The following is a 20186-nucleotide window of genomic DNA, read 5'->3' on the forward strand; positions in this document are numbered from 1 at the left end:
TGAATAAATCAAGAGAGTAAAAGTGAAAAATTTAAAGTTAGAGTAACTTTTCCTTCAATTCTGTAAATGTCATTTTTTGCACCCAATGCTGGGTGATAGAAAGAAGGGACAATAAACTGGAAGTCAGGAGACTTACTTTTTAGTCCTGGTGCCACAGGCTAGTTGTTTCTTGTTTCTGAGTTTGGTTTCCTCATTTGAAAAATGAGGGACTGAGCAGCAATTCATTGTAGTACAACTTCGTTAAGCTGTGAAGGTAGCCCTTTCTGCCGAGCAGCATCTCCATCCTTTTCATTACTTAAAGATGTTTTTTTATACTAAACTTGACCTTTTAAACTACTTCCTGCCAGCAGAGCACTCAAAAGTTGAGGACAGCCTGAAGATTTTTCTTAAACCAGATATAGAGTCACACATTGTGAGCCTTAGGAGGTTATGAACCCACTGAAATGGAGTCTGAAATAGTATGTGTATGTGTGTGTGCATATGTGTATGAGAATGCCCCCATGAATTTTTCTGCATAGAAGGTCTTTAGCCTATATTGGATTCCTTCAGAGGCCACAATCCCTCAAAGGTTGACTTGTAGAGAAGCTGGGTCTGGGACCTGGGAGTCCTTTACAAGTAAGATCCCAGGGTAGAGACTGGGGTCTTGTCTCTATTGCCTAATTTTTCCTGTGATTTTAGCCCAGTCTTTTCTAATTTCTGATACTAGTGATTCCCCGCAGACACTCAGTGGGGTTGCAGGGCTCCAGAGTTCCACCCTGTGTTCCCATTTTTCTGCTCCCACCCTCAGTGTTCTGCTAATGAAAGTATTTTTCTTCCTTTACCCACATTCTCTTTCTCCTTGATGACTGGTTGCCCTGGGGACTCTGGCAGTTGGCCGTGTTTACATCAGGTAAGATGCATTTCATTTTACTTTGTCTTTCATCAGCTATGGTTGCACAAGACACCCCTAGTCTCAGGAGACTACTGTCAGAAGCTGCAATCTCCCCTGTTTGTGGGCTCATTTGCTTGTTTTACCACCCTCCCCCCGCCAACCGGCTTTATACACCTGCCCACTGACAGGTACTTGCTGAAAATAAGGGGTCCATGTAGTACCTGGGATGGTCCTCACTCTGTTACTGATGGTCTTTGTGGCCTTAACAGGCCACCACCTCTCTGGCTCACAGTTTCCCATCTGTAGAATAGGATTTGATAGTATGTTAAGTTTTTACTTTTGAGATTCTGCCTTTACAAAAAAACCTCCTAGCATATCAACTATTCCCCCTACCCATAAAGGTCTTGAAAATGTTAGGAAGGGAGAAGTTTTTTTGGTCTCAACAGAGAGCTTTTGTGAGAGGGCAAAAGTCTGTTTTCCCAGCTTTAGATTATTATGAAAACCAGTCAGTTAAGTATTCACCAAGACCCAGGCACGTGCTTAGTGAGACAGCAGGGCCTGGCATCCACAACTGGCTGTGAATAATCACTGTGAGCTGACTGTCTCCACGGTTTTTAGCAAAAGAGCCCCACACTAGTAGGTGGCTTAGGAATGTAGGGGGAGGACAGAAGTTCCAGAGATCTAGAGCCTCAGAATCTAGGTGGGAGAAAGAAGCAAGGGAAATAAGAGGGGTTCCCACTATGTTAAGGGCTGTTCATTCTGACTCTAGGAGAACCTAGTAAATTTATAAATTTATCTGCTGGAAATTTTTAAAGAGCACATAAGTTTTGAAGCTTTCAACAGTAGGATAAAGGAAGTGGGATATAAAATCATTAAATGCTGCTTTCTCCTTGGCCCTGAAATCCTAGATTCACATTTATATAATAAACTTTATATTATTTGGTCTAAAGATGCAATTAATGTTCTAAGATAAATGTTGAGAAAATATATATGAATTAAATTATTCTAAGACACTGCAGATAACATGTTTTTATCATTTTTATTTTATTTTAGAGGAAAGTTAAGCAGAATGTTTTTAACCAGTGAAAGAGCTTGGGAAGCCCAAAACAGAATTCTGGTGTTTTTAATATCAAAAGAAACAGTTGAATGCGAAAATCAATGAAAGTACATAAAAAACACTAAGCAAATTTAGGTAATAAGCAAAACCTATCTTTTAGCACATAGTAGATCACCAGAAAATGGTGAGGTTATGTCCAGATGCTGATGTCTGGGATACAAAGTTGTTGAGGAAACGCTGTAAAAATGAGAAGTCACCGAAAGCAAAATTTGGCTGTCAGGGTAATACAGTTGATCTGTTGGGGAAGGCAGAGATTTAAAGTTCATTATACCAGCACCCACAACCTAAACTGAGGCTGGGTCTGTCAGACCCCTTGACATAGCTCCAGGCTTGCAGTTCCTTCCTGCTGTGTTGCAGGGAGCCCCTAGAAGTAATGAAGCATGAGGAATCCTGTTTAATTATGAGGTGTTTAAAAGCAATTTTGATTTCACCACTAGTAAATATTTATTGAGTGCCAGGAACAGGAATCAGAGAGTTGGGTTCCTTGAAGTGTTCCCTGCTCGTGCTGGTGTTTCCAATTTGAGGCCTCTGGTCCATGTTGTTCTGCTGGCTATGACTGCTCTGTAGTGGGCTTGCACCATTCACGCATTTTTTTCTCCTGTTTGCAGTGGCTGGAGACCAGACCTAACAGACAAGTGTGTCCAGTTTGCAAAGCCGGCATCAGCCGAGATAAGGTCATCCCGCTCTATGGCAGGGGCAGCACTGGGCAGCAGGACCCCAGGTGAGGCCTTGGGGCACCTCTCACACTCACTCCTCCCTTTGGACATGAATTCACTTCCATTCAGCACCTTCTCACTCCACCTTTTACTTAGTGCTTATAGACCCTCATTTTTGAGGCAATTGGGATCCAGATGGGAATCGGTCAGGAAGGGAGGAAAGCCAAGTTGCTCCTCACCAGTCTGTAATACGTATATCCACTGAGTGTCTGCCAGCGAGCAGGCAATGTGCTAGGCAGTGCACAAGATATCATAATTTTAAGTATGCAAAGTGCTATGAAGGAGCAACTTGGGAAGCAGGTTGTCTAGCAGGAGACTCTGCATGGAGGGGAGTTGCTGCAGCAGTGATATATAAAGTACAGAGGGAAGAGGGGACAGGAGGTCTGGGAGGCTTTGTGGAGTTTGAGGTGTGGATGGGTCTGTCATTCTACAAACACAGGTTCTGAAAGCCCTTCATAGTCTGGTCACACACATGCACACGCTCACACACCCATAGACTCTCCCAGCAGTGTCTCATACCTTCTCTGACCCCACCCCAGCATACCTTGTATCCATACATACTGGACTTCTCTTAAAGGAACTTACCCTTTCACATTCATGAGCCTTTGTATTTGTTTTCCCCCTGCCTCTTCTGCCCTCTGCAGTCCTACTCCACACCCTCCTCCTCCACTAATTTCTGTCCATCTTTAATGAGCAGCGCTGTAGTTACCTCCTCCTTGAAGTGGCCCTTCTTCCCCACATTAGTTTCTCTCACCCTTGCTTCCACCCTGTAGTTGATACTGTTATTCAAGAAGTCCCTTCCCATGCTGTATTGTGATTGGCTGTAGCCCCTTTAAAGAATAAACACCTCAAGAGTAGGGTCCATCACAGTCTTAGTATTGGTAGTGTCCTGCCAGTGTGTAATGGCTAACAAGCCCTCAGTCCAGTATTTTGGGGATGAGTGATAGAAGGGGCTAAGACCAAGAGGCAAAAAGCAAAGTGTAGAGTACTTACCAAGGGATAGTGGGAGGTAAAGCTGAAGTTAATAGGGGCAGAACAGAGAGATCCTGAATCTCAGCCCTCTATCCTGACAGGCCATTCCTGTTTCAGTTTGGATTTGGGATTTTTAACATTGGTGACCCCCATATTACACAGGTCCAGGGAGGGTGTCTGGCTAGCATTCATAACCAGTCTGGGCCAGGCTCCTGTGAGAGGAGTGGGCTGTAGTGCAACATGATGAACATTTTAGAATAAGCAGATTTTTCTCCCTGTTTTTCTATATAGTTGCAGTAGAATGAAGATTAAGATTTGGTTTAATTTGGTGTAACTTCATGTGCTGGGCAAGGTGGGCCTGACCCTGTTGGTGAAGAGCTCCCACCACACTCGGAATAGCTGAAAGCATTTTATAATTATTTATTTTACGGTGTTTCTGTTTCAGAGAGAAGACCCCTCCCCGTCCTCAAGGACAGAGGCCAGAGCCAGAGAACAGAGGGGTGAGGAACATCCTAGGAGAAGCTTCTAGAAATGAGCTGATGGCTTTAAAAGTTTCCATCTTGGCCCTACACTTTTTCTCCCTGATTATAAAAGTAAAGGAAAAATTGTGAAATACACAAAGGAAAAGAGGGCAAAAAAAATCACTTATAATCACACCATCCAGAGATAACTACTGGAAATATTTTGGTCTATTTTCTTTTCTATTGTTCTATAATTATATATACACACATATATAAATTTTATAGATCTATTTATGTGCATGTATTTTATAGATGTATTGTGTATACATATATTTTTGTTTATTTTTTTACAGTACTTGGCTCCTGTTTTGTAGCTCTTTTTTAAAATTTCATTCATTCTATATTTGCTTTCGGTATGCTGGGCATTATTCTAGGCACTGGTGATAGATCAGTGAACATAGCAAAGATTCCTGCCCTTATGAAGTTTATATCAGAGAGAGGGAGACTTTTAATGACATATCTTGAGATTTTATATGCCAGTAATATTTTATTTAAAGGCTGTTTAGTGTTCAGTTGTATGAGCTTAACATTATTTGATCCTTTGTTGGACATTTAACTGTGTCCTTTTTTTTATTTTAAAAATACCCTGGTGAACTTATAGATACATTTTTGAGCAGGTTCATGGTTATTTTACTAGGATAAATTCTTAGGAAAAGTCACTAGCTCAAAAAATTTGCTCATTTAAATCAGATGTTAGTGTTAAAATTTTTTTTCTTGTTAAAATACTGAAGAAATTGTAAAAGCGAAATATTTATCCACACTACCAGAATCCCCAAATGAGTATATTTTCATTTCTCCAGAGTAAAATATTAAAAATTTTGAGGGGAAATACCTATTTCTTGTCCACATCTCTACATATTGTCCTGAGCATACTTGTGACCATAGTGTTCAGTTTTATCTGATAATTTGGTCACAAGAGTTTTTCATTTCCCCACAAGAATTAAGAGCATGGGTTTTTGGATCATATTGACCTAGTTTTTAATCTAAACTCTACCCCCTTGACTACCAGGTGACATCACTTTAACTTTCTCAGGCTCTGTTTCTCAACAGAGAGCATCGGCTCCTAACCTCAGGAAGCCAGAGGCCCTGGCCTTAATGATTCTTGTGTGTAGCTCTAGCATATACAAGTGCCTGTAGCCCCCAGTGATGCTTTTTGCCTACATTGCCCCAGGAACATAAACCCAGCAAATGTGAGGACTTGTGGAATTGTGTAGAGGTTGCTAAAAGGGAGTCCAGAGGGTCCATCCTTGGGATTGCACTCAATGAAGTGGTAGTTCCTGATGAAACAGTTGCACCTTCCTGGGTAAGACAGCCTCGGTCCCAGGAGCCCTCAAACTCAACCATGCTGGGTTTGAGTAGGAGGCATCTCTGCACTGAGAAAATGGAAAACTGGTGGTTTTTCTTCTCTGTAGCCTTTTCTTCTTGTTATATCTGCTGTTGGGCTTTATGGATAGTGCCGCCTAGCAAGACCTTTGGAGCTGGATGCCAGGCTGCTTGATATGGGATAGGGAACAGCCGCTTCCATCACTTGCAAAAGACTCACAAATGAAAGCCAATCAGCTCTTTGTGGAGAGCAGTTGACCCAATACATTTTCTTCTTATTTTTTAATCATTTGTTCTAAAGATCTACCTAGGGATGTGGGGGAGGAGAGAAAAATTTTGTAAGATGTGCACAATAATTAAGAGCATGCATTTTCAGGGCGCCTGGGTGGCTCAGATGGTTAAGCGTCTGCCTTCAGCTCAGGTCATGATCCCAGAGTCCTGGGATCGAGTCCCGCATCGGGCTCCCTGCTCCTTGGGAGCCTGCTTCTCCCTCTGCTTCTCTCTCTCTCTCTCATGAATAAATAAATAAAATCTTAAAGAGCATGCGTTTTCAGATCATATTGACCTAGTTTCTAATCTAAACTCTACCCTTCTACTCTGTGCAACTTTGGTCAAGATAGAAAATGGGTTACTTATTCACAGTGTTACAGTTCCTGCTAAGTCTTTTCATATGAAAGATGACACAGTATAGAACATGTTATGGGGATGATACACCAAACTATTGATAGTGGTTATTGGGGAGAGCATGGCCATGAAATGGTGAATAAGGAGACCTCTGACTTTCTGTGTCAATTATTCCTCTAATGTGTAAGTTTCTTATAACAAGTATATATACAAAAATAATCAGAAAAAAATTAGTGTTTTATGTTTTTTAAATTCTTTGTAGAAATATTAAAACTTTGAGGGAAAATACTTATCTGTTTATATCTTGTTTCCATACCTGCATGTTGGCATGTACTTGTGAACATAGTGTTCAGTTTTGTCTGGTAGCTTGGTCATAGGAGTTTTTCTGTGTTGCTGCATAGTCAGCATCATGGTCTTTAGAGAGTGTTTATCAAGATTTTGATCATGACCTCAATTGTTGGTTAATTAGGGTTCCACTTTTTTGCTATTACCAATAATGTGCAGCTTGTTCCAGTGTTCCCTTGTAATTAGGTGTGGGGGTGGTTGCCAATTTTGCTGTTATAAAGCATGTAGAAAAGCATGTAGGGTGGAATTCTGGGGAAAAACCTGGTGCTCTAAGAAGCCTGACTTGCATCAGCAGATTGTTTTACTTGGGCCAGAGCCAGTCCTTTCTGGCATTCACAACTCCTTAGCTGGAACCCCTTGCAAGCCAGAAGGGCAGAGGGACCACCAGGCCTTGCAGTCTAAATGGGAGGAAAAGGGGCGCCTGGGTGGCTCAGATGGTTAAGCGTCTGCCTTCGGCTCAGGTCATGATCCCAGGGTCCTGGGATCGAGCCCCACATCGGGCTCCCTGCTCCTTGGGAGGCTGCTTCTCCCTCTGCCTCTCTCTCTCTCTCTCTCTCTCTGTCTCTCATGAATAAATAAATAAAATCTTAAAAAAAATAAAATAAATAAAATAAATAAATAAATAAATAAATGGGAGGAAAAGATGTTCCCCTTTAGAAACAGGTGGCAGAGGGTAGGGAGGAGAGGCAGGTGCCACCTGCAGGTGACATGTTTGACAGGTGCAGGAGAAACATGCTTGTTCTTCTGAACTGCATTTCTTCCACACAGGGATTTCAAGGATTTGGATTTGGGGATGGTGGCTTCCAGATGTCTTTTGGAATTGGGGCATTTCCTTTTGGGATATTTGCCACAGCATTTAACATAAATGATGGGCGGCCTCCTCCAGGTAAGACCCTACTTCCTTGGTAATTCTGTTTGAAGGCTCCTTAGAATTTATTAGTATGCAGATTACAGATAACTGTCACTGCTTGGTCAATCAGCCTTTTCAAAAATGTGAATTCTTTTCAGCTTACTGGTAGTCATGATAATGTATATTGCCCACTTAACTAAACATTACGCATGTTCAGAGTGCTTGTCATCACAAATGCAGGGGATCCTCACCACAAGCCTGTGGGATGGGTGTGCATTTAGCTCCATTTTACAAATTAGAAAATGCTCAGTATGTTTCCAAGACCTACTCTGTGCCTATAAAATGAAAAAGAATAAAATGATACCCAGGATACCTAGCTGAGGAAAGCCTAATCCTGTGCATGTACCATTTAGGGGCAGAGAGGAGAGAGGCAACCCACCAGAATTCAGGGCCTTTCTATTCTCTGGCATCTCTGTCCAGCTTCCCTCAGGATACATGTGGGGCTGGTTCCAAGCCCCACCCCTTTGGGAATCCTTTCTCCCTTTCTAGGTCTGTTACCTGCCACTACCTTTCTCTCTCCAGCCAGCTTAAGGGGCCAGCTGCATTCCATGTAGATCAGGGCAGCAAGGTGGGTGCCCTGTACTTTATCCCAATCTGACACCTGGGCCAGGATCCTTACCATGGAGTCTGCAGAGGTGCTGAGGTCATTTGAGCTCTGCTTGCACTCATTGGAACCTCATGGTCCAATGAGTGCTGGGCACAGTGTGTGGTACATAAGGGAGCAGTGTGTGGTTCCTGGCCAGGAGCTTATGCTCTTAGGGACAGACACCTACTCCTGGGTCATCCCAGTTTTCCTCAGCCCCTACCCTGATGCTTGGCACATTGCAGGCAATCAGTAAGTCTTTGTTGACTGACCGCCTGCATGAATCATCAGAGCACCCACTTGGGGAATAGTACAGCCCCAAGAGATCTTGGAATACCCTTCCTTACCTCCTCCACCTCAAAGGTTTCTCCTTCGTTTATGCATTTTCTCAAAGGAAGGAGACCCACAGGGCGGGGTGTGCTCTGCCCCGAAGGAGGGACAGGACAGTATGGCGGCACCAAGAACCCACTTGGCAGCTTGCTTCCCTTCTTCTTGCTTCAGGGCTCACCCTGGGTTCCTTAGGTAAAGAGTTCTACAGCCAGGCTGGACTCTGGATCACTTTATCCCCCTGCCACAATCACAGTTTTCCTTTGCCATAAAATTTGCCCATCTGGATATAGATTTCTTACTCTCCTTCCCCCCAAGTCTGGACAGGGAGCTCTACATAGTAGCTTTTCTCAAAGCAGGGACGAGTGGAAGCCTAGCTCTGCCCCTAGCTTGCTGTGTGATGGATGAGACAAGTCACTTTGCTTGTCTGGGCTCTACTTCTGTCCCCTGGAAAAGGAAGGCACTCTATGTGGGGCTCTCTGCACGCCCCCCATCCCCCAGCTCAAAGTGCCAGCATCTAGAGACTCCCATGACTCACAAGGGAGGATGCAGGGAGGCTGAGAGCATGACTGTGCGGCTCTGCCACTAACACGTGAACCTTGTGATTTGGGGCAGGTCACTTCATACCTGTGCTTCAATTTCTTCTTACACAAAATGGGAATACTAATACCCACCAAGCTGTAATGTATGTACAGAACTCTTAGCACACAGAAGATGCTTAACAACAGCTTTTCTTTTATTATTTCTTCTAAGAGAGTTTCCTATTTAATTTACACCTGCAGACCAAACTGTCTTAGGATGAACTGGAGACCTTGTCCTCATTGTTATATTATTCCGCATATCTTCATAATTTCAGTTTTGTTTTGCCTAATGTTATTTGGGGTTTGGAAATCTTTTTAGCGTGCAGAGTTCTGATGTAAAGAGATGAAGACTAGTGCTCTCGACTTCTGGCCCAAATGGGCAGCAGTGTGCACAGCTGCAGTGTTCTGACACCCTCTCTTCTCCCTCCTGTCTCTCCAGCTGTCCCTGGAACACCCCAGTACGTGGATGAGCAGTTCCTGTCACGCCTCTTCCTGTTTGTGGCCCTAGTGATCATGTTCTGGCTCCTGATTGCCTAATGCTGGGCTCCCAGCCTATATCCATGGCAGGGCCTCTGGACTGGTGACATGCCACACCCACTCTTGATGTTTGGCTTCCTGGCTAATCCTGATCCCTGGAATCGTGGGGTCAGTAACACATCAAGGAGTTTTGCTTCTCCATCAGAGCTTAAGGACTCAGGACCAGTTGTCAAGGACTCTGGAGTATGGCCACTGCTGTAAACACCCTGCTTATAACTACTACTCAGTCCTTGGCATTGAGTCATCTCTCATGAGTTACACCATGAAATCCTGTTCCCAGCCAGCTCAGCAAGTCCTGACTCTGCACAAGAAAGAGGCAGGAAGAGAGAAACTGTCAGTACAATTTCACCTGAGTTTAATATTATAAAAACAAAGGGATGAACCGAATAGAAACTTTTTTTCATCTCTTTAAATACCCCTTGGTGATTGGCCTCCAAAATCAGTGGACTCCTCATAGAGAGGTTTCCCCCTCTCTATCCCAGTGCTGTTCTGCCCTATCTCCTCCTCCTCCTCAGCAGAAATGCAAGAAATTGCTGTCCTCTAAAGATCATAATTGCAGCAGCTAAAGCTGGAGTCACTTCATGAATTCACCAGAGATCCAAAGATCTTTTACTGGCTCTGGGACGTGCTCAGTCTCTTTGGCTCCAGAGAGTGGCTTGAATGACCTCCTGGTTTCCTGGAGTAGATTATCCCCAGAGACATGTGGCTTCAGTCACAGATTTCCCATCATCTTTCCTCCCCAAATATAGGCACATCTGCCAGAGGACGCATAGTGGAGACTACTGCTGAAGCTAGAACTGACTACTACTCATTAGGAAAGACCTGCCAGTGGGGCTCTGGTGGGATTTGGAGCTCTGATGCAGGAACAACTGAACAAGCAGCCCTGTCCCCAAGGCTACAAAAGCTCTGGGTGCATTCTCTCAGACCCACCCAATGGAAACTGGCCGCCTTGTCATGTCAGCTCAGCTGCATGTTGAAGACCATCTTCCCCAGAAGCCAAATTGTCCTTTATGAAGAGGCAGGAGTGGGGAGACCCACATGTGACCCTGGTTTTGGTGTGGCTTGGGTGGATACCCCTGAAAACTTACATCTATGCTAAAACCAGAGAGAAGCATGAAACTGCAGAGCAAGCAACTCTTGATGATTTTTAAAGCCAGGCAGCAGGGCCTAGAGACCCTCATCATGTTGATATGGTGTGGTCTTCCCCAGGAAATTTCCAGGGGAAATCATCTTCTTAAGCCCTTGACTTGTGTTTCCACTTCACAGACTTTTTCCTCAGAATCTGATTAAGGGAGTGATTCCAGGCAGCAGGACAGTTCACTTGTGGAATGGTTCTCACTGTGCTGGTCAGGCCTCTTCCTAGAAATCCAGCCCCTTCCAGCAGATTCCAGGGATCGAAGGAGATGGACTTCCTCTGGGGGCCTCTCTGTCACTACCAGTCCGCACTGCTCCTGGCTCACCCCCAGCCATAGCCAACAAGTGGTAGAAAGCCCCACCTAGTGCTTTTTTCCAGATGTGGCTCTGCATAGCCTGTGGAAACCAAGACCTTGAGGAAGATGAGGGAAGTCTTCCTCCTCTCCTCTCCACAGGCCCCACCCCTTCCCCTCTGTGCCTGTCAATGCCAGAGTTCAGTGTTTAATCAGACAAAATGTAAGTATTGAATAGGTGGTTTTGTTTGCCAAATCCATTTGGTAGGACTAAGCCACCAACTTTTTGGGTCCCTGATGGATTTTAAACATTCTTGGGACACCCACTCAAGAGTGCTCTTTTTATCACCTCCTGGAAGTCCCCAAAGTTGGGGAAGTGGAGTGGGGGGCGGGGGGGGAGCTGTCTGAATTCTCAGCATAAGTGAATTGGTGGGATCGCTCAGTGTAGTAGTCCCACCTAGTGGTGAGAGAGAGGACAGTTAGATGGGCCCAACAGAAATGGGTTTCCAGAAGAAAGGTTAAAAAAGGGTTGTGGGATAGGAAGACCAATCACTTGGACTCTCTAACAAAGTAGTAAGCCCAGGAGAACTCCACCAGCAAGGGCATCCCAGGAACCTGTAAGAGCCAGGCTGGTCATGTGCCCTTTGATTTTGAACCTTCTAGGTCCCCACTCACCCTCTACTGGGAGCTGGGGCAGGAGAGCCAACTTGGGACTGCTGGCCCAGCCCCAACAGGAAACCCCCTTCCCACCACCCCTCTGCAGGTTCACCACCTTGCCCCTCTGCCAAGGCAGTTTTCCTTTCTTTTGTGTGTTGTCTATGTTCTTGGCCTCCACCCACTCCTGCCACCTTTGCGGATTAGGACCAGGTCCCACCCACAGTCAGAAAATGACACCATGTACAGTGGCACACCTTGACCAGTCACTAATTTTCACTGTTGTGAAAGTGATTTGATTTAGAATTAAACAAATGGTTTTACATTACTGTGAGTTGTGGACTTGTCTGTGTAAGGGGGTGGGGCAGGGGATGAATGGGTCGGGGAGTAGTCACACTGATCTGGCCTCTGGGAAACACCTCTGCATACATGGGAATGTCACATCGAGGAGCAAAGTCTTCAGGCAGCCATTGATAATTAGAGATGAGAAGCGCTTCATACACAGCCCTGCCCAAGGTGTGACCCATCTGACAGCCCTGGTCCTGACAAAGTGTATGGAATCCCTAAGCTTGCAGGCAACCAAGATGGAGCTTAGCTTGTGGACAGTCAGAACCTTGAGGACAATGACACGTTATTCAGTGTGTGCATTTCTTCACATGTTCTGCAGTCGGGCAGGTGGGCCCCCGGCCAAGCCCTCTACCTGGAGCAGGGGTTCCTCAGTAGCACAGTATGAGATAGAAGATAGTGAGGTTACAAACCTTGCCCAGCCTCAGGCTCCCCAGCACACCAGAGCTACAGGTCATCCCTCTGAAAAGGTCTCTTTTCTCCCTCTCTTCCACTTTGACCTAGGAGTTATCAAGTTGAATAGCACCAAGATTTGGTAGGAAATGCAAAGGTGAGGGATTTCCCAGAACTGAGCCCAATAAGGAATGGAAAACAAAACATACACTGAAGTAGAATAGGACAGTAAAGCCTCTATGTACTAATGACCCAACCCCAATAATCAACTTGTGTCCAATCCTGTTTCATCCCCACCCTCACACTGCTTCCTCTCTCCTGCCTGGACTATTTAGAAGGAAATCCTAGCCCCGTACCATCTATTAAGTATTTTTTTTTTAAGATTTTATTTTTTTGACAGAGACACAGCGAGAGAGGGAACACAAGCAGGGGGAGTGGGAGAGGGAGAAGCAGGCTTCCCGAGGAGCAGGGAGCCCAATGCGGGGCCCGATCCCAGGACCCTGGGATCATGACCTAGCTGAAGGCAAAGCCTTAACGACTGAGCCACCCTGGCTCCCCTCTATTAAGTATTTTAAATATGCATCTCAATGGTAAGGATTTTTTAAAACATAGCCAAATGGTATTTAATGTACCTTAAAAAATGAATAATTCCTTAATGTCATCATATATCCAATCATTGCTCAAATCTTCCTAGTTCTCTCAACTTTTTTGTTCAGTTTGCTTGCTCTGAGATCCAAATCAGATCCATACCTTGCTATTGGATTTCTCTTAAGTCTATGTTACATCCATAGGTTCCTCTTTTCTTTCTCTTGCACTTTATCTGTTAAAGAAACCAGTTCATTTGTCCTGTTGAGTTTCCCACAGCTTCAGTTTTGCTGTATGCATCACTGTGGTGTTAATAAGCTCCTCCTACTCTTGTATTTCCCGTAAATTGGTTGTTAGATCCAGAAGCGTGATCAGATTCAGGCTTGGTTTTTTGGTATAACTATGTCATAAATGGTAGTGTATACTTCTTGTTGCATCATTTCAGGAGGTACATAATGCCTGGTAGTCCCTCTTTGTGATGTTAACAGCCCTTACTAATCATTGTCTAAAACAGCACCATCCAACAGAATTTTCTGTCATGATGGAGATGTTCTCTATCTGCACTCTACAACATAGTAACCACTAGGCACATGTAGCTAGCAAGCACATGAAACATGGCCCCTGGACTGAGGAACTTAATTTTCAGTTCTGTTTCATTTTAACTTAAATAGCCACATGTGGCTAATGGCTATCCTATCAGTGCAGATTTCAATTAATTTACAGGGTTTGCAAAACGATATGATTGAAAATGATGTGTTAAAGAAACGAGTGCATTTCTGGGTAGAATAGCACAACAAAATTACAGAGAACATGGAGGGGTTATAGGAATGGCAGAGTGGTACAAGGGCAGAATGTATTCAGGAAAAAGAGTCCTGGAGTGAAGGGAGTAGAGAGAGAAGGCTGCAAAATGAGATGTAGTTCGCTCATGAGGGCCTGGTTTGGCCTTTATTATTTTGTTGGCAACAAGGAACTGTTGAAGATTTTTGAGAGGCAGAGTCTGAACCTTAAGGTGGTTTTCAATGTCCAGGTTCTCATTCCTATAGGTCCAAAGAGTTGATTGTGAGTCAGTCAGCAGGATCTGGCCTCAGAGACTGACCAAATTATGGTCAGGTAATCAAACCGTGAACAGGTGACTTGGGCACTAGAAACCCACATCTTCTCCTTACCCAGGACTTTTCTGTCCTCCAGAAGTCCCCCTCGCATTCACAAGTGATCTTACACTATTCTTTGGATCTATATTGGAATAATATCTCTTCGTTATACCATTTCTGTAGATTGCTATTTTCTTTCTTTACATTTCAATTTGTATTTCTCAAGAAATACCTAAACTTCCCCTCTGGAGGGAACTTGGGGGAGTTGGTTATCCCCCCACTCACTGCTAGTGAACACCAGGAGGCTGGAGGTGGAAAGGAAGTGGAATGAGAGAGAAGACGGAGAAGAGACAGACCTGGGTGCCTTGCTGTGGGGCAGAGGAAAGGGAAGACCAACAGGGGTCTTGGTTCCAAGGCTGCCAGTGCCCATGAACCTGGGAAAATACAGCATAACTTCTTTGCATGTGCAGGGTGAATAAAATCCCTGCTTCCTTTTTGCTAGCCACAAGGTGGCTTGTCAGAGTTCCCTGGATCCCTGTCACTTTAATTCAACACACAATCCTGTGGTTACTATAATCAGACCAGAGATTTCCTCAAACTGTAAAACCAACCACTGGAGGGTTCCCAGGAATTAAAGGAAGTCGGGCACATCCCCTCCCCCACCCTCTCAGCACTTTCTTCACACTCAGGACTTCAGGAGCCACCTGACACAACCAGAGGAGAACCAACTGACCTGCATCCGGTTTGGATTACAGAGGGCCGGAAGAAAGAATTGTGCACACCTTTGCTTACTGGAACCAGATGCAGCAGGATTGAACTTTGTCCTTGGTGGGGGCATCATGATCCATTTCCTTGGGCCCCATCCCTGCCTCTTCCTGGTCATTTGGACACTTTTCCCATGACCTAAATCCAGTCTAAGGAAATGACAGTTGCCAAATACCCAGCACCAGAGAATCAAACGGGAGGGACCGCAGGTCCAGCTGATGTAGCCCACCCTTTGTCACGTGGAGGGCCCCAGTTCCCTCCCAAGCCTAGTGAAGGGAAGTGGTTTTCAAGGCCCCTCAGCCAACTAACAGCTGCCAGGAGCCAGTCAGCTGTTCTAATTCCTTGTCCAGTGCTTTCTCCTCCACAAAGAGGAGCCAGCAGGGCAAACTCACTCCACAAGTGTTTCCTTTGGTCTACATGGCATTTTTAAAATTTCCGAATGTTACCAACATTTAAAAAGTAGGAAAATTCACCTAAATACCTGGAGTTTTGGCTTGTCTTGAAAAATTGGAAGATCTGGTGTGCTGGGATTCATTTATATACCTATTTGGCTTCAAGAAGGATCTGCCTCTGGAATGTGGTTGCACCACCTTCATACCATCTTTGACCTAGAGATTATCTACTGAGTGCCAGCTTACTCAGTGGTGCAGATAAGTGGCTTCTCTGAGCTGGAAGCTTCTAAGAAAAGTCCACCCTCAATCCCCAAAGTTTTGTGGGGTAGTGTCTCCATATTCATTTATTTTTTAAGATTTTTATTTTTAAGCAGTCTCTACACCCAACGAATTTACAACCCTGAGATCAAGAGTCACATGCTCTACTGACTGAGCCAGTCAGGCACCCCTTCATATTCATATTCTTGATCCCAAACACTCTACTGGAAAGAGCTTTTGCCTGGGAGTTAGGAGACCTGGGTTCCCATCTCACTTCTGCTTCTAATGAGCTGAGCCATTTCGAGGTAGTCAAACTTGTTCCCTCGGGTCCTCAGCTGCCCGCATCTGTAAAATGGGCTGAGGGTCCTCTGTTGAGACCCCCAGGTTGTCCCGAGGACTCTCCTGACAAGCCACCTCACGGCTGCACACAACCACCTTTACCAGCTCCGCGCCGTTCGCAGTAGGAGGCGCCAGGGCCCCTACAGAGCCCGAGCCAAGGGGCGGGGCCTGGCCCGGGGGCGGGGCCTGGCCCGGGGGCGGGGCCTGGCCCGGGGGCGGGGCCTGGCCCGGGGGCGGGGCGTCGGCGGGCGGGCCCCGGTGCCAGGTGCGATTTGGTCCTCCCCGGGCGCCGTAGGCGGTGCATCCCGCTTGCGCCCGGGGCTGAGGTCCTCTCGCGCCTGAGGCGGCTGGCAGCGGGAGCTGAGAGGAGCTGCTGCGGTCCCCGCCACCCCGCCACCTCCCCGGGACCATGGCCGCGCAGGCGGGTAAGGAAGGGCCTCCCCGTCCTGTCCCGCCGTTATCTCGGAAGCCCGGCCCAAGACGCCTGAGGGGAGCTGGCAGCCTCGGGGGTTTCGGGCTGAGTGGACTCCCGTGGGTTCCCGCTCCTTAGCAGGAGAATTGGCGGGGGGGAGCACAACGCTCCTCGAGGAGGTTGTGGAGCTTCGGGAATTGGGGGACCGGAGACAGAAGGCTCCGAGGAGCAGGCGGTTTGGGCGGTTCTCTGAGAGTTGGAAGGGATGCAGGCTCTGTCAGGGGGCCAGCTTTTTTTTGTGGATCTGGTGACCACCGGCCCTCAAATTAAAACTCTTTTTAAGGAAGCTGGGGGCCTGGGTTCCCTTGGAATGAGGGATATGTGGAATATGGGGAGAGTGGGATCCTCAGGGTTCGGGGCAAAAATAAAGGGATAGAGCGTTACCCTGGGTTCTCGGTTTTCTGTGGAAAGTGGGGGATAGTATGACTTCTCTGACCGGATCCAAGGCTTCTCGCGGATATCTTGGTGCCTGTGATGTCCTGGTCTTAGGGCTCTTTGCAGGAACCCGGAGTGTGGGCTCCCTTGGAGTTTAGGACACGGATTAGGGGTTAGGGAGAGATTGGAGCATTCTTCCTGGGGAAGGTAGGCCCCGCTGGGTTCTGGGCCCTCCATGGGAGCTAGGTCCTCCCTTGGCTTCTCTGAGACAAGAGAGAAATGTCCAGAGGTGAAGGGTAGTTTTAGGTTTAGGTTAGCCAGACCTGCAGTCTCTTCCCAGTCACCTCACACACCACCCTGCAGCTTCCTGCCTTCCTGGCCTGTCCTCCCTGCACCAGGACTATCTGTTGACTATGTTTCCCAGCCACCTGTGTGGGTGGCCCAGCCTCTAGGTCGACCAGGGTCAACGTCCAGAAGCTTTCTAGAGGTGGCAGGAGGGATTGGTGGAGGAGGGAGGCTGTCTTGGATATCTGCCCCCACTTCCTGGATTTCAGCCTGTGGACAGTCACTTCCTCCATACTGAATACAAGGACCAGGCCACACATGGGTCACTTCCTCACCATGGAAGCATGGGATTTTTCTCCCCATTCTTGATAATAGGCTTCTGGAGAAGGAGGGCTAGGGGTATAAATGTTCCCTGTCCCTTTCTCTGATTTTTTTTAGCTTCCAGAGTTCTTCAGCTCAAATGATTTCCAGTGACTTTTTCTAACCTTTGTGTACATAAATTCCCTGTTTTGAACCTTGATTCACAGAAACTTGTAAAAGATCTTAGAGTGTAATAGTGTTTATTAGATTCTCTGAATGAACCAAAAAGCTTTCTAGAGGTATTAAAGTGTCTAGGTGCATTAGTTTAGACATTTGTCCATAAAAATATTTGTTGGATACTTCTGTGCCACAAACTTAACCAAGCACTGAGTAGTATAATGATGAACAAAATGGACACAGTCCTTGCCTTTGTGGTGGTTACACTTCTAGAGACAGAGAGTAATGAATTGAGGTAACAATGGAGATAAATGCTATAATAATTGAGATAAACAATGGAGGTAAGTGCTGTAAGAGTGTGTGTGGGGGGGAGGGAGTGAATAGAGGATACTTTTCCTTAAAAAAGCAAATGTATTTAGGTCCTTGAGGATAAGTAGAAATTAGTGCAGCAAAGAAAGGGCAAAGAACATTCCAAGTAGATGGAACAGCATAAAAAGGTGACTTTGAAGAGTTGAGAGTAGGCCAATATGGCTTTTTTTATGTCTGGGGAGACTCGGACTCAGAAATGACTTGTTCAAGGTTCTGTAGCCAAGTAAATGGCAGTGGTCAGAGTTCGTATTTTCCAACGTCAAATTCAGTGCTTTACCCTCTCACAAACACCAGAATCCTTTATTATCACAAACACCAGAATGAAGTTGTCCCTTGGAGTCAGAGAAGGAAGTGGGGCTTAAACTTTTACTTGTTCCGTCCAAACTGTTCCAAGACAACTCAGATTCCTGTGTAACAGGAGAATCAACAACAAAGAAACCAAATATTTACTGAGTACCTGTGATGTCTAAGGCACTGGGCTGGGCCAAGTTCTACCTCTTAAAAATTTTAACAGATGCTAGAGCCAGAAGAGAGCTTGAGATAATGTAACTCTCCTTATTTTACATATGAAGAAACCTAGGGAGAAAAATGGATTCGTCAAGGGTCATTCAACTAATGATAGAGCCAGGACTAACCTAGGATTTCTCCTCCAGTGCTCTTTCTGATATTCCAGGCTGCTTGAGATATAGAGTCTGGCACACAAAAAGTCCTTAGTAAATATTTGTGGAAATGAATAATACGTGGTTTGTCCCTTTGAGAGATTCACTGTCTATTGAGAGGAATTAAAAAAAAAAAAGGGCAAATCAAAACAAACTATTAGGGCGCCTGGGTGGCTCAGTTGGTTGGGCGACTGCCTTCGGCTCAGGTCATAATCCCAGAGTCCCTGGATCGAGTCCCGCATCGGGCTCCCTGCTCGGCAGGGAGTCTGCTTCTCCCTCTGACCCTCCCCCCTCTCATGTGCTCTCTCTCTCATTCTCTCTGTCTCAAATAAATGAATAAAAAATCTTAAAAAAAAAAAAAAAAACTATTAGAAGGCCTGTATGTGATAACATTATAGAATTTCAAAGGTAGGGGAGAGCTCTCTTCATACATCCATTCCAACAAATACATATTGAGTTAATACTATGTGCCAAGCACTTCTATGCCCTGGTGGATGCAACAGGAAACAAAACAGACCAAATCCCTTCCCTAATGGAGTGTATGGTAGGAGAGATACACAATATGTAAATATTGTGAATATTTAAATATGTAAATATATGAATATCAAACATCAGGGATAAGTGCCCTGAAGAGAAATAAAATAGGATAAAGTCATAGGGACAGTGGGAGGTCAAGGAAGCCTCCCTGATTAATGACATCTAAACAGAGAAATGAAGCAAGGGAGTGAGCCATTTGGATATCTGGGGAAATAACATTTTAGGCAGAGGGAATAAAAGGGAATGAACAAAGGCCCTGAGCCAGGAATGTGCTTGGCATTCTAAAGAACAGCAAGTTGTCCAGGGTGGCTACCAGATTTGGTCAGGAAATGCTGACCAAAATTTGAGGTAAAATTTGAGAAGTCTTAGGTGGATTAAAAGTGGTAAGGGGGGTGGGGTGGGGTATGATATCCTGGTAGGGAAGAAACTGGAAGTAGCATGCATAGCTGGGCAAGTTTCAAGGTTTTCACAAAGGATAGTGAATTGATATGTGTGGTAGAAGCAAGAATGCACAAATGGGGGAATTATAGGAAGTGAAAGATAAAGCTGAGAGGGTAGGTAAAGCCAGACCGTGTAGGGTTTAATGCTAGACTTGTGGAATTTTTCAGTCTACAGTAGAGACCATAGGTTTAGAGGCAGGGAGAGTCATGATGTATTTTATTTTTGACTATCAGTCTGGCCTTTGTGGGCATGATGGATTGGGCAAGGGTGAGGAAGGCACTAATTTGGGGATGGGAACAGTGGGCCTGAGCTGAAGTGTTAATGATAGGAATGGGGAAGAAGGCACGGACCACAGGAATTACCTCATGTTGGGCAGGGCAGGGTAACTTGGATGGCCATGGATATGGGATGGAGGGAGCGACATAGGGTCCAAGAGGACCACAAAGTTTTTGTGTGTGTGTGTGTTTTTTTAAGGACCACAAAGTTTTAAAGCTGAAAGGAAATCTGTCATGTTCAAGGGGCTGTATTAGGCTTCCCACATTCCTGGTGGGTTTTCTGTGTCTTCTGGAGGCTGAGCTTATTCCCATTGCAGGGCTGGCTTTTGATCAGTGCAAATCTGGAAAGAGCTAGGGTTCAGGGGCATGTTAGAAGGGGTGCAGCATCACTTTGGCATTTCAGTAAGAGGACCTGGAGCTCTAGCATTCTTTTACAAGCCTATCATCCTTCTCACTCTTGACCTTTGTTTATATAGGAACAAGAATTAGACTCTTTTACCTATTAATCTATACCCAGCGGGAGCTAGAACATGAAACCATTGCCTAGTTCTATTAGAGTATACCTTGAGCATCCACCCTGGCATTTTATTGTCAAATCTTTCTGCCTGTAATTTCTTTTT

General features: G+C 45.5%; 2 protein-coding genes across 16 annotated transcripts in view; both read left to right on the forward strand.

The window, feature by feature from the left end:
- The window catches only part of RNF185 (ring finger protein 185), a 36729-nt gene extending 24893 nt beyond the window's left edge, over positions 1-11836 (forward strand). For all 12 annotated transcript variants that reach the window (XM_054510448.2, XM_045887297.2, XM_064578696.1 and 9 more), the window contains 5 exons: positions 871-889; positions 2597-2709; positions 4122-4176; positions 7258-7375; positions 9330-11836. In XM_054510448.2, coding sequence (XP_054366423.1) covers positions 871-889; positions 2597-2709; positions 4122-4176; positions 7258-7375; positions 9330-9427 — 403 coding nt within the window. In that variant the 3' untranslated portion in view covers positions 9428-11836. The remainder of the gene's footprint in view (positions 1-870; positions 890-2596; positions 2710-4121; positions 4177-7257; positions 7376-9329) is intronic.
- A 4080-nt stretch (positions 11837-15916) lies between these two features.
- The window catches only part of LIMK2 (LIM domain kinase 2), a 58949-nt gene continuing 54679 nt past the window's right edge, over positions 15917-20186 (forward strand). The window contains exon 1 of one of the 4 annotated variants that reach the window (XM_064578702.1): positions 15917-16101. In XM_064578702.1, coding sequence (XP_064434772.1) covers positions 16086-16101 — 16 coding nt within the window. In that variant the 5' untranslated portion in view covers positions 15917-16085. The remainder of the gene's footprint in view (positions 16102-20186) is intronic. The other 3 variants (XM_064578703.1, XM_064578701.1, XM_045887282.3) reach the window with 3 other exon arrangements.

Source organism: Mirounga angustirostris, unplaced genomic scaffold (genome assembly GCF_029215605.1).
Source record: "Mirounga angustirostris isolate CCGP_5_RB_7025 unplaced genomic scaffold, mMirAng1.0.hap1 SCAF_14, whole genome shotgun sequence".
Lineage (NCBI taxonomy): Eukaryota > Metazoa > Chordata > Mammalia > Carnivora > Phocidae > Mirounga > Mirounga angustirostris.